The 22,722-nt window shown below is 40.5% G+C and overlaps 1 protein-coding gene across 1 annotated transcript in view; it reads left to right on the plus strand.

Moving 5' to 3' along the window:
- Positions 1–22,722, plus strand: part of grin2bb (glutamate receptor, ionotropic, N-methyl D-aspartate 2B, genome duplicate b) — a 68,779-nt gene that overhangs the window by 36,555 nt on the left and 9,502 nt on the right. The window contains 8 exon segments of the mRNA XM_035659650.1: positions 8,784–8,898; positions 9,106–9,311; positions 10,536–10,707; positions 12,571–12,724; positions 14,348–14,473; positions 15,722–15,951; positions 17,084–17,244; positions 19,138–19,325. Coding sequence (XP_035515543.1) covers positions 8,784–8,898; positions 9,106–9,311; positions 10,536–10,707; positions 12,571–12,724; positions 14,348–14,473; positions 15,722–15,951; positions 17,084–17,244; positions 19,138–19,325 — 1,352 coding nt within the window.

The following is a 22,722-nucleotide window of genomic DNA, read 5'->3' on the forward strand; positions in this document are numbered from 1 at the left end:
CTTATCTTTAGCTTAACCCACAGCCATCTTTAAAGGAAAACATCCTCCTTTTCCTCTTCCTCTGAAGCCCCTGCTTTTTTGGCACATTACAGAACAAGCACGAGCATTGGTATTCAATAATTAATCCCCATTTAACTTCATAGGGCATGGTTTTACTGTTCACATCGATCGGAGATTCCTCAGCTAATTGAATGCTTGGGGACAACCGGATTAATAAAAGAAAGCGCCAAAGAACAAGAGAGAGGGTTATCGCTAGTGCAGTGACACACATGCCAAACACATAACACATAATGTGTTTTTATAGCATGACATTTAACTGCTCTTTAGGGCTTAATCTAATAAAAGCTTAGACTTACTGATGTCATTCCTTGTTAGATGTATTTCAGTTTTACAAAACTATGTGCCTGCCTGCCTTTAATCCACTTTTTTTTCATAAAATTTAACATTTTCTCTGTTTTTGTTTGTTTTTTTCACTGTCAGTTTGAATTTGAGGAATGCAAAGAACTAGGGAAACATTATGCAGCCTCCCCTGCCACTACTGCATTAATCTCTAGGTTGAGGTTGATGTATTACTGTAAATTTTGGTCTTGTCTTCCACCCATGTTTCTGTTTTTAATATCAGGCGGAACTTATGTGTGCCGCCCAGGATTCCGCCACCAACAAGACTGAGATAACAATAACAGCACAGCCATGAATATTTCAGTCCCCAAAGGGCGCTATCAGACACAGGGTTAGCTCTCAATCATCCTTCAGGCACACACCTGGGATGCTGCTGTGTGTGTGGTGTGTGTGTGTGTGTGTGTGTGTGTGTTTTCCAACCATTCCATTTTTCTCCATTCGACTGTGCAAAGGTAGAGAATTTGGATTGGTGGATTTTGGTGGTGACCCCAGTGGCAACAAACAGCAACACACAACACACACACACACATAATTCCACCTATTCCATCCTCTCACCCCCAGAGACAGAAGCAATAATAAGGCCATATGTCTCTGCGTGGTCCTGTATAGCTACAGGCCACAGTGGGCTGCATGCATGCTGGATAAGGATGCCATCCTGTCAAAGCTGATGGACGAAGATCGGAGACCCCAGTGAGTCACGCTCTTAAATTTGTTTAGGGGCTGCTTGACCTTATAAGGCACACACACAAATACATGCATACATAAATACATGCATACACCGCAAGCACTCGCACGCTCCAGCTCAAATACGCACACACATGCAGAGCTCTAGAGGCCAGCCATTGTTTCCTGTCAGACAGTGAGGACAGGAACGCTAGGATAATGAGAAAATGTGCTCCAAGTGGTTTTGGATGCGGCGCTAAGGGGCTTATTTGTGTGTGGATTTTGCAGGAAAAGGGATGTTTTTTATTATTTGTTTGACTGTGTGCGCTCGCATTCAAATTCCCTCTCAAATCCCTGCGCTGATAGAAAATGCTGCACTGGTAGATATGATGTAAGAGATGATTAATATTTTGTAGTGAGTTTGCTTTCATGTGATCTGACGAGACATTTGTCTTCATGTCTGTGGGCTGGCTGGCTGCATGCGTTTGGTCCGAGCCTTCCACTAGAGCTCAGTCTAAAAACCTTTTATTCAGGCCATTTGACCCTTGTGCTGCCTCTTTCATGCATGTAATGTTATTCTCGTCCTATTTCACCTTTAGTTTTTTTTTTCTGTAGCGGGAGAGAGCGGTATTATTGCATTTCTTAATGGGCACAATAAAAGTGGCTGTCTAATAAATCCTGGCTCTGTTTAACAGAAGGCAAGCAGGCCAATCCATTGTGCTTTTGGGCATTCGGAGCTCAAATGACCGTCACTTTTCATAGACCCTTCCTTTGCCGTGGAAGTGGGTCAGACATTTACACGTCTGCGTCGCCTCCGATCATATTTATTTTCTTTTGTTAAACTCTTTCCCACCGATGTCTCTGTCTCAACTGTAAGAATACTTTACCTCTTGTATTCTCTGCTTTCCACCCCTTTCTTTTCTTGTTCTCGCTCTGTGATGCTCCTACAGCAGTCCATTCTCACTGAAAAGGACTTTCGGTTAAATAAAAGGTAAAATGTTGAACCAGAGAGGTAATGACGGCTCTCCTCCTACACCACCCTTTTCTCCCTCTCTCTCTTCCTCGGTCAAAAAACTGTTGATCCTAATTTTCTATATATAAATACATTGTACGGAGGGAGGATTAGTGTGTTTAAGGACAGGATTACTTATATTGAGCATGAATTCAATTTTACTCATTTAGCTCTGTCCTCTCCCCGTTTATGGCTAATTCCTGTGAGGGGCATTAAAATGCCATAGAAATAACTAGTCAATATTTAATATGGCCTTGTGCTTATTGGAATGTTCACTTATTGGGTCTGTGAGCACCACAGCACATCTGCTACACTATGTGCTGCTCGCGACGTGTTCAGTGTCGTTTGTGAGAATTATTACGTTTCACTGACATTTATTTTATTAGGATTGTTTGTAGGTTTATAAATTGACCTTTGATGATAATCTTAGTTTTATTTACCCAAAAAGAAGGGGGTGGGGGACTTCCAATGACTTTCATTTTAATTGAAACAACACCACCAACTAAATACATTTTTTGTCGTAGATTCCCTGCTAGTCACAACATTTTCTCTCATTCATTAAAGACTATAGCACTTCTGATACTGGATTTTGGAGGCTGATACTGTTATCATTATTTGAGAATTGTTACGATATATGTACATTGAGCTTGTATTGGCTGATATATCCGTTCAGCCAATTTATTGGTTCAGCTTTAGCAAAGAGCCAGCTGTGTTGATGTAATTTGGGTAGTATCCTAATTCATCTACTGTTATATACTGATTTTCAGTCTGTGATATTCAGTGCATTCAAGTAGTTATTTTGTGATGAATATTTTCATTTTCTTGTTTTTCTTTTACTTGACCTTATCAACCTATACTTAGTCAATTTGTGAATCTTGACTTTTATTGTATTTGCATTCATAACACGTCAACATTTAATGGCTGCATTGTGGTCTGCTGAGGCTGCTGTGAGGGGCTCATCATTTCTGTTATATTGTGATGTTTTTCTTCATGTACGTTTGTTAAATCATTGCAAATGTATAAGCTTCAGCAATAATGACTATATGTGTGACATAACATCACATACAACAAACAAACTGCAATGTACATAGCCAATAGCTGCTTTTATTGAATGAAGTGTAATTTGGTGGACTTCTCCTTTATTGTGCCCTGCAACAGTGTTGTTCTAACAGTGCGTGCTGTCAGTGAAGAAGTGTCTCAGCTCATAGAAAATTATGCATTCACTTTATTTATATATATATATATATATATATATATATATATATATACATTTTAATTTTCAAGATACTTTGAGTCAGCATTTTCTCAAAGTTAACGTAATTTAGGCCAAGTCGAGCCAGGATATTGTTCGCTGTGATATGGGACCGTTTGTCTCGGCTACACACACTTGAAAAAATTCCAACAAGTGCCAAGTTATTGACTGTATGAGTATTGTGTTACTACATGAGAAATAACAAATACAGTGCACTGATAAGTAAGTTGTCAGATGCTAAAGGAAACAACTTTTGCAGAATGTGACAAACAAGTGAATGTTTCTGCCGTAGGACCATTGTGAGACTTAAATAGGCTATCAGCAGTGGCCAATCAGGAGAAGAGTAGTTGTGTGAGTGTCCCTGTTGTGTTGAAGTATGCTTTGGCAAGTAGGATGAGATCATCAGAGAAATTACTAGAAAGCTTTTATGTCTCGGCATGTGCCAAATTACCTCCTTTTCTCTCTAAATATAATTCTTAGTAATGGCTGCTCAAGGACGCATTATTTTTTTTCTGAAACTACGGTTGACTTCTAGAAAAGAGTACTATGAGTATTTGAGGTGTGCAGACTGTGGAAGGTCAGTGTCCTCGCCTGTTAATCCCTTGTTCACATTTGAAATGAGAGAGGGTTCTCGCTGATACAGTGCTCCCTCTCTCCAGACTCCACAGGTAGCTTTCTGATGTCTCCTACTCAACAGGGGTCCTCATGGGCCCAGATCACATGGAGCTCCTGCGGACTCACTTATTAAAGGCTGCAGCTCAAAGAGATTCAGAGTCTTACATCTTTTCTTATGTGTAGTCCACATCACCCTCTGTGTGTATTTATGGTATCAGAGCTGTGCCACCAGCAACAAATGAGTCAATAAATAAGCAATTAATTATTTTTTTTGTGTTTAGAATTGATTATCTACACATTGTGCATGTTTTTCAAAGTGTAGTCCCAGTAAAAAATATTTCCAAAGTTATATTTGAGTGGAAACTGAAGTTAAAGCCACACATCCATTTTTCGGAAAATAATGTAGTCCGTGGCACTGGCAATCAAACTAAAATAAATTATTTACAACTAGGCCTCTTAGGCAAATCTTCATTTTCTTCTTTCCTGATAGGCTCAATTGCAGTTTGATTATAGTCACAAATTGCAAACAAAACCTGAACTTTATATTAGAAAATACAAATTATGGGGTGCCAGGATAGCTCATCTGGTAGAGTTGTTGTCCCATGTACCAATACTGGGTCCTTGCTGCAGTGACCATGGGCTCAAATCTGACCTGTGGCCTTTTGCTGCTTAGTCATCCGTCTCTCTCTCTCTCTCTACTCTCGTCTCTCTCGGTCTCTCTCTCCTCTCTCTCTCCACCATTTCCTGCCACTCAGCTGTCACTGTCAATTAAAAGTAATAAAAGCCATCTCTCTAACATCACTGTCACGTCATTACCGACTGATACAGTACAAAATGATAGATATTATCTGTCAACGAGGAAATGTTGTCAAGCCCAATATATCCTTTATGTAAAATATGACATCTTGATATGTGGAGAGATGAACATGATGGGATATAACCGAGCTCCGTGTACAATCGTGACATACCCTGTTAATATGCATGTAAATAGATGAATTTCTATGATTGCAATCAAGCAACATTACCTGTAAAATGTGTGAAATGGCAAGACTCCTAGCCCCTGTGTCACCCCTTCTTCTTTCTCTTTTCCTTTATTAGAAATATGTAGAATTTGTTTATTTGTATGCTTATGCCACTTTGTGAAGGTGGCTTGGAAAAACTATTTAAAAAAGTAATCTTTTTAAAAAGAAATACAGTAATACGATGGCAGTGCGACTTTAATGACAATGCTCATTCAAATCTGTTCAGTTTGTTGTTATAGCTGTAGTTAACAGTTGCTGTAGTGTTTTCTTATTTTTTCTGTTGTGCTGGCTAATGTCCTTACTTACGTCTGCCTGTTTAACGCTCTTATGCGTACCTGCTTTCAATTGAAAATGTTATGGGATTTAATTATATTGTAATCACACATGGGTAAAAACTACTGCCGCCCTGTGTAATTTGTTCTGGAGTGAACCCTGAGTGGCACACGTCTTACACTGTATGCACTCTGCTTTACCATAATTTACTATACTCTACAGTTATAGCTATATTGCACAGTCTCTTTAGACAGTCACTGCTTCCATCCTACAACACTTGAAATGAATTGCATTTCATCAGTAACTGGTAACTCTTCAGAGGCAGGTCTTCTGCAGTCATCCCAGATTATGAGTCATCCACCTAAACCTGATACAGTATGTACGTGTGTGTGTGTGTGTGTGTGTATATACATGCACCACACACTGCCTTACACACATGCACAGCAGGGATATATAATTTTGCATCCCTGCATTGCAGCGACAGAGAAATTGTGACCCTGGGCAGCTTCTCACGAAAGACATATGAAATGGCTCTGAAATATGTGTGAAGAGGGGGGAAAAAGAGGGATTGTGTCCATGCCATTGATGATTCAGTGTCTCTGTAACTAAAAAATAAATTCCCCTCACAGCCAGTGATTAGTTGGGGAACAGTTGGTGAGCAAGGCGCACACAAGCGCTGCATATGGCTGTGATGAAGCCGCATGAGCTTCTGTTAGTAGCTCAGTACTTTTTTTTTCTTCCTCCAGCAGAGTCAGAGGGGAATTCTGACATGAGAAGGGATCAAACGGCACATAAAAGCTACATCAATAGTACAGGCATACAAGATGATAAACAGAGCAGCTTTCTCTGCTGTAAAATTCACAGCGTGCACCAGTCTTTGTAAAGGCACAGGTTAATGTACGGGCAGATGAATCCTATTGATGTGCAATTTGACGCGCTACTCTGAGGTGAGATGGAGAGATTGATCTGAAAGTGAAAGACAGCATGAGGGGAAGTGGGTAAACACTCAGCTTTAGAATGAAAAAAATACTAATTTTCCCTCTTTCTCTCTCTCGCTCTCTCTTTTTCAACCAGCCTCTCGGGTGAGATTACTGTTCCCATGGCAACACAGCTGATTGCATGAAAATTGCTGTGGTTGTGGGTGCCATGGCAACACATTACATTATACTGGTGTTAAGAGCCTCCCTATGTTGCGGTTTTGCGTGTACTTACATATGTCACCCATCATGATGACACACGCAGAGGCCGCCACTGGTCACATACATAGACATGGCGTCGGGATGGCAACAAGTGGGACCTCCTGAGCCTCCACCCACACCGTCTTGATCTTTTTGGTTCCCTATTCAAACTGAGATTATGTTTAGAAGGCTAATCCCATGTTACACGCGCATTACAGCACTTTTAGCGTGCTAGCCAGCCAGTATGCAGCAATGGGCATTTCATGGAGGCTTGAGTCATATTATTGACTTGCTCAAAGCATGTAGCCTACTTAGGTCTGTGTGTGTGTGTGTGTGTGTGTGTGTGTGTGTGAGGAGGGATATAAATATAGTTGAAGACGTTACAGATAGAGGTACTGAATGTTCTAGTAGGAGGTACTTGTGATAAAATCTTGGGTAAGTTTCAGGCCCATTGCTCATCTGTTGTCTGCATTTTTTTTTTTTTTTTACCAGTGAATAGATTTATTGTCTTTATTTCACACTGTTGACTTGGTTGGAGATGATGGTGAGTAAAATGTGCACCGCACCTCTTTTAAGAAGTCTACACAGACCACACATATACGTATAAACACACAGACACGGCCCCTCACTCCTTGCATTCAGACAAGATATTTATTTCTCTGGTGAATTGTTTCAGAGGCAGAGCGTCTCCATGGTGATGGCAGCCCACAGATCAGGATGAGGAAGAGTGAGGGAAGGAGGCGGCAGAGAGATGATTCCAGCTTATCTGCCACTGCTATACACTTGTTGACACACATATATGCTGATGTGTATTCACACAGGCGGTTAATACACTCTCCACTCCTTCTCTCTTCCACCTTCCACTCCTGGTTTCTTGTTGCTCTCTTTGTCCTCCCTGCTCAGTATATTTCCCCTCAAAGCCTCCCTGTACTCTTTATTTATGTGTCTCAGTCTTATTAGGTGTCACATAGAAGCGGTGTCTTTGCTTTTAGTTAACATACATGATCATGAATCATATTCAGTATCAGTTTCAGTTGTTATCGTCATACTTTATAAATAACACATAGACGCACATACACTAGTATATATACTAGTTTTTTACAGGTCCTGGTAAAGATAGCAAGACTGCATAAAACATAAAAGTTAGTTCTATTGCTGATAATAATAGTGACAACAACAACAATATTAATAATAATTCAAAAAGCAAATATTAAACAACATGAAAAATTAAGTAAGAAAAGGTTTTTTATCAAATTGCAAGAACAGAAGGAGGAAAAAGGGAGGTGTTTTACCTGCAGTAGCTGTGGTAACATTGCTAACCTTGCTACATCAGTATATTCTTTCAAATATATACATATATAACATAGACATATGATACAATACATGTATCATATGTAAATGTACAATATTGTACATATCCATCTCCAGACATTATTTTTTTAACCATGTACCAACAGATTTCACAAAAGAACATTACTAGTATTTTACTGCCAAGTATTTGAACTGAATATTTGACAGCACCGATTACAAGATCAGCCGCCTTGTACACTTTGTAATTGAAATGTTTTGTTTCAATATTTCAATATTTAAATCATTTGAGAATATTTATAAAATTCTTGATTTTATGTGTGAGCTTTTTCCCACCAACCCTCCTACTGTTTTAAACTGTAAACATGTTAGCCTTACGACATCTGCGGAGTAATCACCAGCATCTTATACCGTCATAGTACTCCTGATATGTTGGACCATAGTTCTTAAAGCTGCATTAATCTGTATTTAATAATGTGTAATTTAAAAAATGCTGTGATGAACCCACAGATAATTTTCACTTGACTCTGCAGTTCCTCTCAGCTCTACAGCGAGTTTTTGTGTCTTTCAGCTCATTGTTTTGTGTCTACGGGGCTGCAACTTACCTGTTTGGCTCAGTTTCACAGCTTTCATGAAGCTTGTTTTCAGCTGCAGCAGGCAGCTCTTTTCAGCAGAAAAGCTAAAAAAAAAGCTGCACTTTTACACTACCAGCCTAGCAACAAACAGCAGACCGACACATTCAGCAACTATCTGGTGAGCATTTACAAAAACATTGGTGAAAGAGAGTGAATATTGGACTTCTATTAACCAGATAGTCAAAAGATGACTATAAATGAATGTAGAGCAGCTGTTTGCTAACACATAGCCACAACAACTTAGGTGATAATATGTCAATTTTGTGTTTACAGTCCCCAAAGCAAAAAACATCAGTTAATGCAGACGTATAATCTTCATATATCCATCATGTGTTTGTAAACCTAAGGTAAGAAATAAAGTTGAAAGTGTAAATTCTGCAGATGGATGTTCATCTTTCTAACTCACACTTGAATTCTTTTTCTCAGGTACCTCATGAATGTGACATTTGAAGGCCGAAACCTGTCGTTTAGTGAAGAGGGCCACCAGATGTTCCCCAAACTGGTCATCATTCTTCTAGACAAGGATAGACAGTGGGACAGGGTAAAAATCTTCACTCCTCCTCGTCTTCTCTTCCTTATCCACCTTCTGTTCGTTCCTTCTCTCTTTCTCTAATCTACCTTCTCCCTTTTTTGCTGGTTTGTATTTTCCACCCTCTGTGATCCGTCTGTCACTTTTTTTCCTGCCACTTGAAGTACCTGTTACAGTAGCCTGTATAACACACAGTCCTTCTCCCACTCACTCGTACAGGTTGGCAAGTGGGAGAGAGGCTCTTTGACGATGAGGTACCATGTGTGGCCTCGCTTTGAGCTGTACTCAGCGGCGGAGGAGCGAGAGGACCACCTGTCCATCGTGACTCTGGAGGAGGCACCATTTGTCATCGTGGAGGACGTGGACCCTCTTAGTGGCACCTGCATGAGGAACACTGTGCCGTGCCGCAAACAGCTCAAACTCAGGTGGGAATTTAGAGCTGGATTTAAATGTAGACATTTTTTGTCCCACAGGAATAACAAATGTGATTTGTTCTTACTATGTGAATCAAGGAGGAATATTATGTCAAGTGCTAAAAATACACTTTTTCTTAATGACACTTGGTGTAAGACATATTGATTTATACATTGATGGTTGAAAAAAAAAATGAATTATTCAAAACTTTTCTGGTATACTGTGTAACCTTCTGCATGTATTCAAAGTCATTTGTCACACTAAATAAATCACAAGAAGCTTAAAAAAAGCATACAACACCAACTGCTGCATCTGTAGTTTAGCAGAATATTACACAAACTGTGAATGTTACCAAAGGAAAAGAAATGAATCAATGCTGTAATGAAACATGCCCGTATGTGCGTCGAGGAATGCTCAGTTGTGAATTATGGTACATTTTCCTTGAATCTTCCCTTTGGCTTCTTTGTTTAATATTTTTCCATCATTGCAGCATGCTGCAGGGATTCTACTTCTCTTTCTTAACTGGAGTTTAAAAATCCAAAAATATAATTTTTCATCCTCTCACTATCTCTCAGTGTCCTTTGATTATCTTCACTTGCTTCACTACTGCTAACTAGATCATTGTCTTGGTTTCTGTCACTGTTTTCCCCTCTCCCCCGACTCTGCACCCTGACCCTCTCGCTATCCACTTCTCCTTGGTGTGTGATAATGAATTTTCTTCAATGGCCTCCTTTTCTATCACTGGCCTACCTGAAATCTCCTGAGGGTGCCTTACATCTTCTGGCTCAGTGGTTTTTTTATTGACTGGTCTTTCACCCTGTTCTTTCTCCTATTCCCCTATTCCCCTTCTCTCCTTCCCTCTGCCTGTCTGCCTCTCCGTCTGTCTCTTCCTTGAAAGACATCCTCAGATACAGCATTTTAGGGACGGGCAGCAATATGCCACAGAGAATATGAAGGATTTTTCACCATCCTAAAAAAAATCTAAACCAGATGCACAAGGCTGTGTGTAGATTCGTCTTCATTCATGCACAAAAGCAGAAATATGTGGACACAGTCTTAGTGCCAGATAGTTAAACCCCATTGTTCACATTATTCCATGTCATGCTGCTGTCCTCTCCCTTTTGAATCTGCTAGTTTTATTTATCTGAACCCAAATAAATGTCCAAAACATCGTTTTTTCCTGTTCTCCTACTAATACTTCTCCTCCGCTCTCTTCCTCTCTGTACCTCTACCAGCAATCAGACAGGTGATTCAGGGATTTACATCAAGCGCTGCTGCAAAGGTTTCTGTATAGACATCCTGAAGAAGATCGCCAAGGCAGTCAAGTTTACCTACGACCTCTACCTGGTGACCAACGGAAAACACGGCAAGAAGGTTAATGGGACATGGAACGGCATGGTTGGAGAGGTGAGGACATTTCTTTCTGTCACTCTGTTTATTCCACATGTTCTTGATAAATTACTCGCTTTGATTCTGTTTCACTGATCTGTAGTGGAGATGTTTTTAGTTACATATACGGTTGTACAGAATAAGAAGAGTAGATCTTTTTTCTGATAAGTCTAGCCAAACACTAGAAAGAAGCAGCAGCTTTGCATTGGGTGTAGACAGTTTTAAAATAGCCAGAATGACAGTTTGGTCGATTTCATACAGACCTGTTGGCACATCGGCTGATTGTGAATTTCACAGCTGGCAGAACACTGTTGACCTCACCATACTGTATAACCACTATTGTACCAGCAGAGTGACTAAATGGAGCAGTGTACTTAAACATGAAATTATATTCAGTGTTTCCATCCAACTTTCATCAGAACCAGTACACCACTTTATTACAGCTCTAATTATTAATTTGCGTCCATTTAGCTCATAACTATGGTTGGTGTGTCACTGATGGCATACAGCACCCCTACCATCATTTTACTATTTTCTTAAAGGCCTAATGCATTCAGCATGCCTCCTTTAACACATGAGACACTGTTTATAATGACCAAACCCAAACAGGATCTGCAGATTTCTGCAGAATGTTGATTTGCTTGTAAAGTGATAGAAAATATTAGTTCAAGATAACAAAGATTGCTTTTGAGCCAGAATAAGCACACATAACACACTAAAGCAACCTACAATGACCTCAAGCAAGCTGAAAGAAATATTTAGTAGATTTTAGTAGATTTAAACTTTTTATGTTTGACATTTTATTTCATCACCAACAGTTCAAAATTAAGTGTGAGCATTTGTTGGAAAAGTCAACCAGAATAAAACGTAGGACATTTAAGGTTCAATGTGGAGCACATTGGAGAATTTAGAATTGAGTGACAAAGCTTCTCTTTCTCGAGAGCACTTGTTCCCCACAACCTGGCCTGAGGGGGAAGCTATGATCAGCTACGCAAAAACCTCAGGAGGAGGACAATGAGGCTCCGAATCAGAGATGGAGAAAGAAAAAGACATGTAGAAAGAGAAAGCAATTGGAGGAGAGAAGGCAAGAGGGAGTAGGCAGCCTCAGGGAAAGACCCATTTCTCTCCTGCACACATTACACACAATGTAGCTTTTACAAATCAATGTGATGTCCAACTTAATTTATTATGACACAGAATGATCAACATTATTATTTTCTTAAGAACACAGATGAGTTAAGATGGGCAGGATTATGTAAAATTACAGTATCTAGAGTAGCTGTTTTTAAATATACTGCAGCATAAAGTCAAGGCTACGCAAATGTGCAGTGCATGGATGCATTAGTCCATGTCATTCAATGCTTAAGTAAGCAGCTAATGATTTAAGTTGAATGGGGGAAAACAGGACAACAGACTCAGAAAACAGAATGAGAGAGAGAGAGAAACAACAGGCCTGTATGAAGAAGTGTAACAAACAGAGGGAATTTTAAAAAAACAGTGCGTAAGATTCCTGCTTGCTCTGGCATACATATCCGTTATTAACACAGTCTTTTGTGCTCCATTTTTATTCATGGCCTGAGGCTCCAGAAACTTAGGGGCTAAATATACCTGAATACGTTCAGAGGGAGGCTGGGTTGGTGGGGGAGATGAATACTGACCCAGTGTAGTAATAATCCCCCTCTCCTCCTGCTTCCATTCTACCAGAATAACGTGTTGAACACATGGCGAACATAGTGGCTTGTGTGTGAACTGCAGCACGGAGTTACTTTTCACATCGTGTTTCTTTGACCACCGTGTCCCGGGAATATTCTGCACCGTGAGTCCGCTGACCTTTCATGTTTGCCTCCCGTCTGTCTCTCTCTGTCTGTGTTTGACCCTTAGGTGGTGTTGAAGAATGCCCACATGGCAGTGGGTTCACTCACCATCAACGAGGAGAGGTCAGAGGTCATTGACTTCTCTGTGCCCTTCATTGAGACAGGCATCAGTGTCATGGTCTCCCGTAGCAACGGAACCGTCTCTCCCTCCGCCTTTCTTGGTGAGCTGACGTACAAAACACTTACACACGCACATACACACACAGACAGATGATATATATTCTTAGAAAATAAAAGTTGTTTTATCACAAAGTAGACATTTACTTGTGTTCAGTGTGTTTTAGCACAGTGGTTCTCAACCTAAGGTCTGGAGACCCCGAGGGCTCCTTGAGGGGGTTAAAATGTCATTATATTAATTTCACTATTATTTCACTATTGCCCAATGAGAGAATGTATAGGAATGACCATTGTGTTCATAGGTTTCGCACTCAGTCAGTCAGTCTACCGATGTACGGTGGGGACAGTTATGTATTAACTAAATCAGACAGGGATCCCAGAGACTACATCTTATCGAATACGGCTCTGTGGCCTGATGTGTTTAAGTTTGATACAAAGTTTGGTTACATGGGGACATAAAATTTGTATTTTTCAATCACTAAAAACCAAAAATGTGCATCAACTTTTACATCAACATTATATATATAAGTCTAATTCTTGACTTTGGAAACAGTAGCTGAAAAAATCTCACCACAAGATCCGTTTATCTCATCGATCATATCACACATACAAGTTGTCAATTGTAGATGCTGAAATTTCACTTTTTACAACTTTATACGTTTTACATCACAAAAGTGTGAACAATTCTGACATGAGTTTAACCCCCCTCCGTCCCAACCCCCACCCTCCCTCCAGGTGACCATCATAAGGGCTTTTTGTTATATTACAAAAGTGCAATTGCACAAATTTCCATTTTTCTTAACACTTGTTGTAAAGTCCTTAAAGTTATAATCCTTAAGATTTCATACCAGATCGATTTGGCTACACCTTGGTTACCGTGGTAACAGCAAGGGCGGTTTAATACTACACTGAATTTTGGAGGCAGCAAACACTTGTTGAGCTGCTGGTCTCTCAGAAATACAACAGAGGATCAGCTGGTGTATCTGTTTACAGAACAGTCAAACAAACTCACGTAGTTTCAGTAAGGAAGTCAATTATTGTCCCTTTACAGTCATGACAGGGCTGCTGCAGTGAACAGCACACAGTGAGGCTGAGATGAACTAATGAACAGTAACGCTGGATTACGTGCTGCTTTGTTTCCTGTGGTAATGGCAGATTCCACCACTAACAATAAAACCTATTGTGTATATATGGAGGTGATTTATAAATACACAACCTTCCGATGAAGGTCGTGTCATACAATCAAAAGCTTCAAAGCAGCTACTAAAATGACCTTGTAGTGAGATTATTTAGTTAACTGCGGCGCTGTGGTGTTTGTCAGAGTCTGTTCTGTGTGTGAAAAATGTGCCCATTTCAATGAGTACATCTGTCCATTCACACCTACCTACCTTCCTCTCAGTTTCTCTCTGGAGAAGTGCTTGTTAGTGTTCACACAAACTCAGATACAATCCATCAATGTGCAACAATGAGCACGCAGCACATAACGTCTGAATACAAATAATCATGTTGATACCAGGGGGTTATTTTATAATTTGGTTTAATGAACTTCCTCTCTCTTGTCTTCCCCCACTGATTCCTCCCTCCTCTTTTCTCTTCCTCTTCACCCCCGCTGCACCCTGTATTCCCACCCACTCCCCACTCTCCCCCTGTCCCTCTCTGTGTTTTAGAGCCCTTCAGTGCTGATGTCTGGGTGATGATGTTTGTGATGTTGCTGATCGTGTCGGCCGTGGCTGTGTTTGTGTTTGAGTACTTCAGCCCGGTGGGTTACAATCGCTGTCTGGCAGATGGGCGAGGTGAGAGGATTGCACATGCACACGCACACACACACACGCTCTGACCCAGTCAATCAATGCTCCAAATAGGTGACAATGAGGAACATTTTCAGGCAATCTCATGTGCTAAAATGAAGACTTACTTGGGATGTTTTGTTACCTTGAATGAACCATTCAGACAGAGCCCTCCATGTGCTAAATTACTTTGACAATCCCTTCTGAATGAGTGCAACTGGAGCACCGGGACTTACTCTACTCAATGTCTTGGAGTACTTATCTACATCTACAGTCACTTAAGCTCTTTCACTAATGAAAAGGATCATTGACGAGAACCAGATAGGTGATCTTAAGTATTCTTAGCATCACTATGTGAACAAGGACTCGTCTGTTCTAGCATTACATCTTTTTTTGTGTGTGTGTCGTTCTCAAATATTACACAATGTTGTTACACCACCACTTCTAGGGTTGTAAAACCTGATGAATGCCCTTAAGTAGATCTATTACCATACATTGAAAATATGTGCAAGGTTTAATGGTGTCTGACAGTATGGAACAACACTACCCTGTTGAATCAAGTTTGGTTCCAGCTGGCCAAATCAATTTGCCCATCAAAATCAATGGTTCAATTTTTTTCCTCTAGGTTTTATACACTCAGCTCTGTTTGACTCTCAGGATTGCATTAGCCTGCCACAACGGCAGCCACTCAAGATAAAATCATAGAAGTGTTATACTGCTGCTCACAGACTTTTTATCAAGGACCACAGGGGATAAGAGTAATGGTGTTTGGTTTGGAGTTATGTTTCCTGCTGTACTGTTTTCTGAATGTCTTCTGTGACAGCAACAGTGTAGGGTATGTGTGGTTTAATCGCTAGGTTATGTAAGGCTGTTGTCCTATACTGCTGCTCCAGCTGTAGCATAATTGTAGCCTGCTTTGTGCCCATCTACCCCCCCTCTCTCTTTCTCCTTGTCTCTGATGCCACAGTAGGTAGTTTTTCCATCCTGCTACCTTGTCATAGTGCCATAGAGGTAGGTGGAACAGAGTTAGTCTGTAACAGTGGGTTGTCAGGGCAAGAGCGGATGTTGACCGTACAGCACATCCTGCGATCACTGACAAACTAAAGGATGGAAATAAATCTAGTCTTTGTCGCCGCCGTCCATCAAGTGACTCAACGCCGGTCAAGAGTAAATGCAGAAGAAATAAAATATTATTTGTGATCTGTGAAACTTCTTTTCTTGTACCCCCTCTTTTACGTCACTCCTGTCACGCAGAGCCTGGTGGTCCCTCCTTCACCATCGGTAAGGCCGTCTGGCTGCTTTGGGGTCTGGTTTTCAACAACTCTGTCCCCGTGCAGAATCCCAAAGGTACCACCAGTAAGATCATGGTGTCAGTGTGGGCCTTCTTCGCTGTCATCTTCCTGGCCTCCTACACTGCCAACCTGGCTGCCTTCATGATCCAGGAGGAGTATGTCGACCAGGTGTCGGGCCTGTCAGACAAAAAGGTGTGAATTCAAGACTATGTGAGGAGTTGTGGGGTGGAGGAGCAGGTGTGTGAAAGCATGTAACGTGGGGCGTTGTGAGACCGAGTGTGGACGGGTACCTGAGTCCATGAGAGAGTTCATGATTAATTTCATATTTTTTTTATTTATTTTATTTAATTTAATCTTATTTACACAGGGTTGGTTGGCCGGGCAAACAGGTTTTGTTAAAAAAAAACCCTGTGTTATCCTCACATCAATTTGTAATCATATTTGTGTGTTTATTTTTCAACACAAAAATGTGGATATATTTTTAATCAAATCATTGTTTGTGTTTATTTAAATTAGCCTAGCTATTCACAATCTTTTCAGGTACCCGCTGGGGTAGGATTGGAAATCACTGGTTTAGTTCATTAAGTAAAAAAAATAAAGAAGAAGAATTACAAGTTCTTGGAGGGATCATGTTTTCAAATTGCCTGTTTTGTCTAACCAACAGTCCAAAACCTGAACCCATCAATTTGCAAATATATAAAACAAAGAAAAGCAGCAAATCCTCAGATTTGAGAAGCTGGAACCAGCAAATGTTTGTCATGTTTGCTTAATAGATTACGTCAATGAATAAATAATTATCAACATTGTTTTGGATTGACTAAGCTTCTTAATTGCAAGAATCTGCAGCTTTTTTTTGCTTTATGTGTTCAAAAAATGAATAAACTCAGAGTTTGGACAGTTGTTCAGACCAATACATCACCTTGTGTTTTGGAAACTATGATAGTCATCCGTCACTTTTTGTAGAACAAACGATTAATCGATTAATTGAGAAATTAAATTGATTAAACACTGATAAAAATAATTGCAGACCTGGAATAGTAGTTAATGCTTTTGAACTGAATGGTTGATCTTTATTTTTAACCTGATCTGGTATACAGTTCACGTTTGTCTAAATGTGTCCTCCAGATTCTCTCATGTTTGTCCATCTATTGAGCACAACTCTAAGCATTTAGTTAATTTCGAGCTTCCAAAAGCATAGTCCCGTGCTCTTGCTCAACAGTGCATTAAAGGCTATTTTATGCGGCTCAGTGCCTTTTCCATGCTAACGAGCACTCCTCTGTCATTTTCTCTGTGTGGTTTCTTTTCTGGAAAACCCCCATCGCAGTTCCAGAAGCCTAACGAATTCTCGCCGCCATTCCGGTTTGGCACGGTGCCCAATGGGAGTACAGAGCGCAACATCCGCAACAACTACCGGGACATGCATACTTACATGACCAGCTTCCACCAGAAGAATGTAGATGAAGCGCTGCACAGTCTGAAGACCGGGTGAGGAGGAGAGAGATAGAGGGGTGGACGGAGAGACAGATGGGGAATGTAAGGAAGGAGGGAGTTGAAAGAGACAGTGTTATGGAGGCTGTGAGGTCCTGTGCTGATGCAATTCAGAGAAAAGATGATCAAGGAATAAGGAGAGGGAGACAGAGGAAGAGGGAGAGTTCTGGGCAATGTGGGTGGGCAGCCAGTAGAGCTGTGTATCTGCCTGCCACTGGCGCCCAGAAATAGCAGCGCGGCCTGTGGTTGCTGTGAAAGTTAGCTAATATTCACTCTCGCTGCCTCTCAAAGCTAGCTAACATCTTCCTATTCACTGTTTATCTCTGACTGTCTTCCAATGTTTTCATGAGCCGCTGCTTAAGAATTAAGAATGCAAAGCAGTGGTGTACCTCTGGTGTTTGCAGGGAGTTTGAGCTGAATGGCCTGTAGAGCCCAGAGGCACCGTTTGATGGTAGTTTGTCACCAAGCTGGAGACTGTCATGTCAATTTACCTGTCAAATCACTCAGGGTTGATAGGGAGAGAATAGAATAGAAAAGAAATACAGGGTGTCCCCAGAAAATGTGTCGGCTGAGACGGTATGCCACGCAGACGCTGACACTTCTCCCATGGTCAGTGTAATAATAAGTTTAAACAATATCATACTTAGTACTTGATAGTCATACTTGAGCTTGGAGATACATTTTTGTCCTTGGCAATATCAGTTTGAGAAAAGCACATTCAATGCAAGGTCTAGCATACCTGTTGTTTCCAGAGCTTTCAACCACATCTTGTGGCCTTCCTCGGCAGATATAATTGCTCAGTTGTCATGGAGATGGTTCAGGTAGAGGAAGATTACAAGATGTGGTTAAACAGCATGTAGGACCTTGTATTGAGAATTAGATATGAGGTATCTGCTGGAATAACACCACTGCTCTTTCTGCTGGAAGGTTTCTTATTTTGTAGAAAATTCACATTTTAGTAAAGGTGGTCTTTGTTTCAGACTCGGTAGCCCACTATAAAATACTATAGGAAACCCACGAATAGAACAGACTAGAGTAGAATAGATGATAGTGATTGTATCCAAAATTGATCGCCACCTGGTTTCATATATTTACTTTCTTGTTGTAAAATAAACGTGCTAAAAAGTGTCCTCAAAAACTCTCACACTGAAAACAAAAAGTGTCCATAGCATGCACACTGCCTTTTCCTAAATATCCATCAATGCAATGTTTGGCCTGGTAACCCATAACATTTCTAATAATTTCATTGTGAGTTTCCTTGAAAGAATGATGCAATTTATTGTTAATTATAGTTAAAACAGAGAGAGAATTTAATTGTTACACTTTCCATTAATTAATTCCAATCAAATGCTAAGCTAGAGTATCCTAGAATGTTTTAGTCAGCTGAACATGCAGAAATGTGCACAGGCAGGCAAGATAAATGGAGAACAAAGTTTCCAATAATAAATGAATGATGAATGAATATTTTAGTGGGTTTACACTGAGCGGCTCTGGCATTGAAATTACTCTGGAAATCAAATTACTTTTAAACTCAACTACCTAAACTGAATGCTTTGTTTTAATTTTCTCTATAATTAGTATCAAATTACGTAGTTCTTTCTAGGAAACTTTCCAGAAAAAGGAAATAACAAACCCAAGTGTTATCCTTCGCCATTAATAGATGTGTAAATTAAAGTTGGGCAACACTACACATCAGTGATGACGCAAATTATGGTGAGTCATGAGTATCCTAAAATCTAAATTTATTATTAACTGTTAAATAGTGATGAATGAGTGAACGAGGGAGTGATTTTGGACACATTCATTGACTGTCACTATGATGATTGGGGGTACAGGAGGCTCTGTAACACAATGTAAGTGTACACATTTTCCTTCCATCGCACTCTGCAGCAAACTGGATGCCTTCATCTACGACGCTGCGGTGCTGAACTACATGGCAGGCAGAGACGAGGGCTGTAAGCTGGTCACCATCGGGAGTGGCAAAGTGTTCGCCTCCACCGGCTACGGCATCGCCATCCAGAAAGACTCGGGCTGGAAACGAGCTGTGGATCTCGCCATCCTCATGCTGTTTGGAGATGGTAAGGACTAAAGAAGCCTTGTAGAGATCCAATAATGTTTTGTAAATCCTTACAGTGAATATTCCATAGATGGGGCCTAAACATTATTAAACCATCTTAATGGTAACAACCATATAACAGTCATTTATTTCACTCAGAATAAACTAATAAATTAAATAATGACTGTTTCAGGTTTCAAGAAACAAAGCACAACAATAAAAAAAAAGTTATATTCATCAGTGTTGTAAAATCGGAGAAGTGGAGCCATCAAAGTAGCTCTGAAGGAGCTGTGACTCAGAAGGCAGTCAGTGTTTGTTATGGTGGAAACCCAAGAACCTGCTGGTGGATCCCGGCAGTCAGCGAGGCTGTCGAGCTGCAGGATAAGGCCTCCTGAGCCAGGTTGGCACAGTTTAGTCCTTAATCAACAGTGAGGCACCAGCAGGCCTGAAGGGCTTCAGCTGCTGCAGTTGTTAAAGTGAAAGCTCGAGTGTGGAAGGGGTTTGTTTATTTAGTAAATCAGGAGGTTCTTGCAGCACACTGCAAAGGCTGTTTTGGCAGAGACAAATGAAGACAAATGAAGATAGATACAAGGACGGCGACAGTCTTCAAATGCTGAAGCTTCTGGATTTTGCTGGACTGTTATGATCGACATATTTCTTCAGTGTCACAGATTATTTATACAAAAGACATAAAATATATTAAACAGGAACTGTATTTAATCAAACAGAGAAACCTTCCATATATTTTGATTTGTTTTGGCTAATTCGACACTATAGCATCTAAAATAGGAGAATTTTTCAAATGTATCATTGACAGGATTTGAGTTTGAGAGCTTTCTGGTATGAACCACATGCTTCTTGTTTATAATCTCTTTTAAATTGTTTTTTTACTCTTGGTCCAAAAATGACTGTACCGCTGTGTTCTAGGATGTTCTTTCTGGTAGCTAGCAAGTCACCTCAGAAGAAGCAGACATAAAAGCTGTAAAACTCAGCCTACGATTTGGAAAAGTGCATAAATAATTTAAACCCCTTTACCACCTCCAGTGGCTGTGCACAGAGTGCGGGAGTCCTGTGAATGTTCATGGAAATATTACTATATATAAATTCAATAATATGGTGGTAGTATGACTCTTAGTATACCAACACCTTATCGAGTGAATATTTATATAATGAGGAGGTTGAACCCTGGGTCTGTCACTCTGTGTTTTGGGTAGTGACGGAGAGAAGCCAGCAGGGTGTCTGGTGTCACTCTGAGAGAATGACGAGTGCAATGATCCACAAGGGCCTCTCTATCGTGCCGCTGCTCCGTCATGATGCGAGGATTGAGCCAGTTGAGGTGGTATGTGTACTCGGTTAGGATGCCCATTTGACACCTCTGTTCGAATTGGTTCTGGCCTCGGAGGACGCAGAAGTCTGAGATGAGGCCGGACACACTGGAAGGGCATCTCTCATCAGTGTGGACAAATAATGAGACAGTAGACCCTCAGGTACAGACATTATGAAACGACACATCTCATAAAGTGCTGCTGTGTTGTGAAAATTGAACTCTGCCACTGAATTTAAGCTTCATATTGACACATTATACACACTGCAACAGAACATTACAGTTTACTAAATATTACAGGAAACCATCAATCTGTGATGCAGGTTTTATTTTCTTTACTACTATGCTACACTGATTTATAACAGGGTGAATGGTACATGTGTCATTCCCACTCAACGCCCTGTATGCCTGTTCTTGCACTATGCAACTTTTGGTGCAGGAGTGGGTATATTTTCACCGGTGTCGTGCCAGGCGACAGCGGTGGTGAGCGGGCAATGTAACTGGGCTCATCAGCTTCTGTGGACATGACAGAGCTGAAGAAACCTAAGAGGAAATGGACAGAACAAGCTAACAAGAGAAAAAGAGAGAGTGACTGAGCAAGAAGCTGCCGGAAAAAAAAATCTCAGACTGGCTTTCAGTCATTGGCAAGAGCTTTAGAAAACGACGGCAAGCTGGCCTTCTTGCTGTTGGACTAGTAAGTAATATTAGCTGGCTTGCTGTGTCTTGTGCAGTCTTTCGATGTTTGGCTGTGTTGTCAACTGACTAGTTTTTGATCATAAGTAATGTAATCGTAATAAATGCATGTGTAAAGTCGTCCATATCTAAAGCCCAGTTTAGACCAAAGATTCAAGACGAGACGAAACAGTTTTAAAACGTTGCAGGGAAAGGTTGCAGTGGGGTGAACTCGGGTTTGTTTCAGCTCAACTCAAGCTGGCCAATGGCGTTGTGTGCAACTGAGTTTCTGTTTCAGTAGCAGCTTGTTGCAAAGTCAGCTGGTCAAGTCAGTAACAAACTGTCAGCTGGACAAAATAATTTTTTGATGGAGGAAAGAGAGGATCACCTCATCAATTTGTTTGACACAAGCCTTAAAATTTAGACCAGGCACCCATGGATGGCTCCAAACCCTCTAAATTTTATTAAGAGTTTTCATAGTTTCATCAATAAAATGCAACTGTAGCAAGTAACTCACTATCACTATCCTCATTTTATATTTTAGGACCGTACAATTTATATCCAGCTGCAAAAAAACCCTGAAAAACTGGCAGTTACAACAGAAGTACAGAAAGTCGTTGCTATGGAGACGATACACTGTCTCGTCCATGTACATTGGTGTGAACTGGCAGGTTTTCAATATGTTGCAGACCAGTGTACTGCAAGTAGGTGCAAGTTTCAACATTTCTCTCTGTGAATCTTTGGTCTGAACTTGGCTTTACTGTACAGAAATATGATATAAATACACTTCGGCTCAGACTGGATATTTACTGCTGGCAGCATCCAAAAAACATGATATGCCTACTTTTGACTGAGGCCTTTGACTTTCCATAGAGAAAATTTAATAACAGCCTTGACCTTTTTTCTATTTTCTGACACCTTAAAGACTCAATAATGAATCAATTAATTGAGAAAATAACCAGATTAGTCAATAATAACCGGTTGTTGCAGCATTACTCTTCAGAGCACTGTCGTTTTCTAAGAAGAATTACTGGAATTTGGTGGGTAAACTACGTCTGTGCTCAGATATTTAAGTAATATATTCATACACCACTAGTTACTCCTCTTGTATTACAGTGTATCCTGTATTTGTTTCATTTATGACAGTGGGCGTGTTCCTGCTCATAGAGAAGGATTAAGGCTCTATGGGGAACAGGGATGTGGAATAAAGGATTTTAAAATGTAGCGCCAGCCTTGATTTTAGCAGCACTTTTACATTTTGTTTCTTCATGTAAAAGAAACGATTGTCCCTGATGTGAATCTTTGCCTTTGGAGAATACACCTACAGTAGCACTCTGCCTCCAGAGATAGCATGTGCTCCATACTGCTCACCAGCTGTCAGATCATATATTGTGCAGCAGGTTGACACACACACACACACAAA

The sequence above is a fragment of the Morone saxatilis genome, unplaced genomic scaffold (genome assembly GCF_004916995.1).
Source record: "Morone saxatilis isolate NCDOM2014 unplaced genomic scaffold, NCSU_SB_2.0 Contig17, whole genome shotgun sequence".
In the NCBI taxonomy this organism is placed as follows: Eukaryota; Metazoa; Chordata; class Actinopteri; family Moronidae; genus Morone; species Morone saxatilis.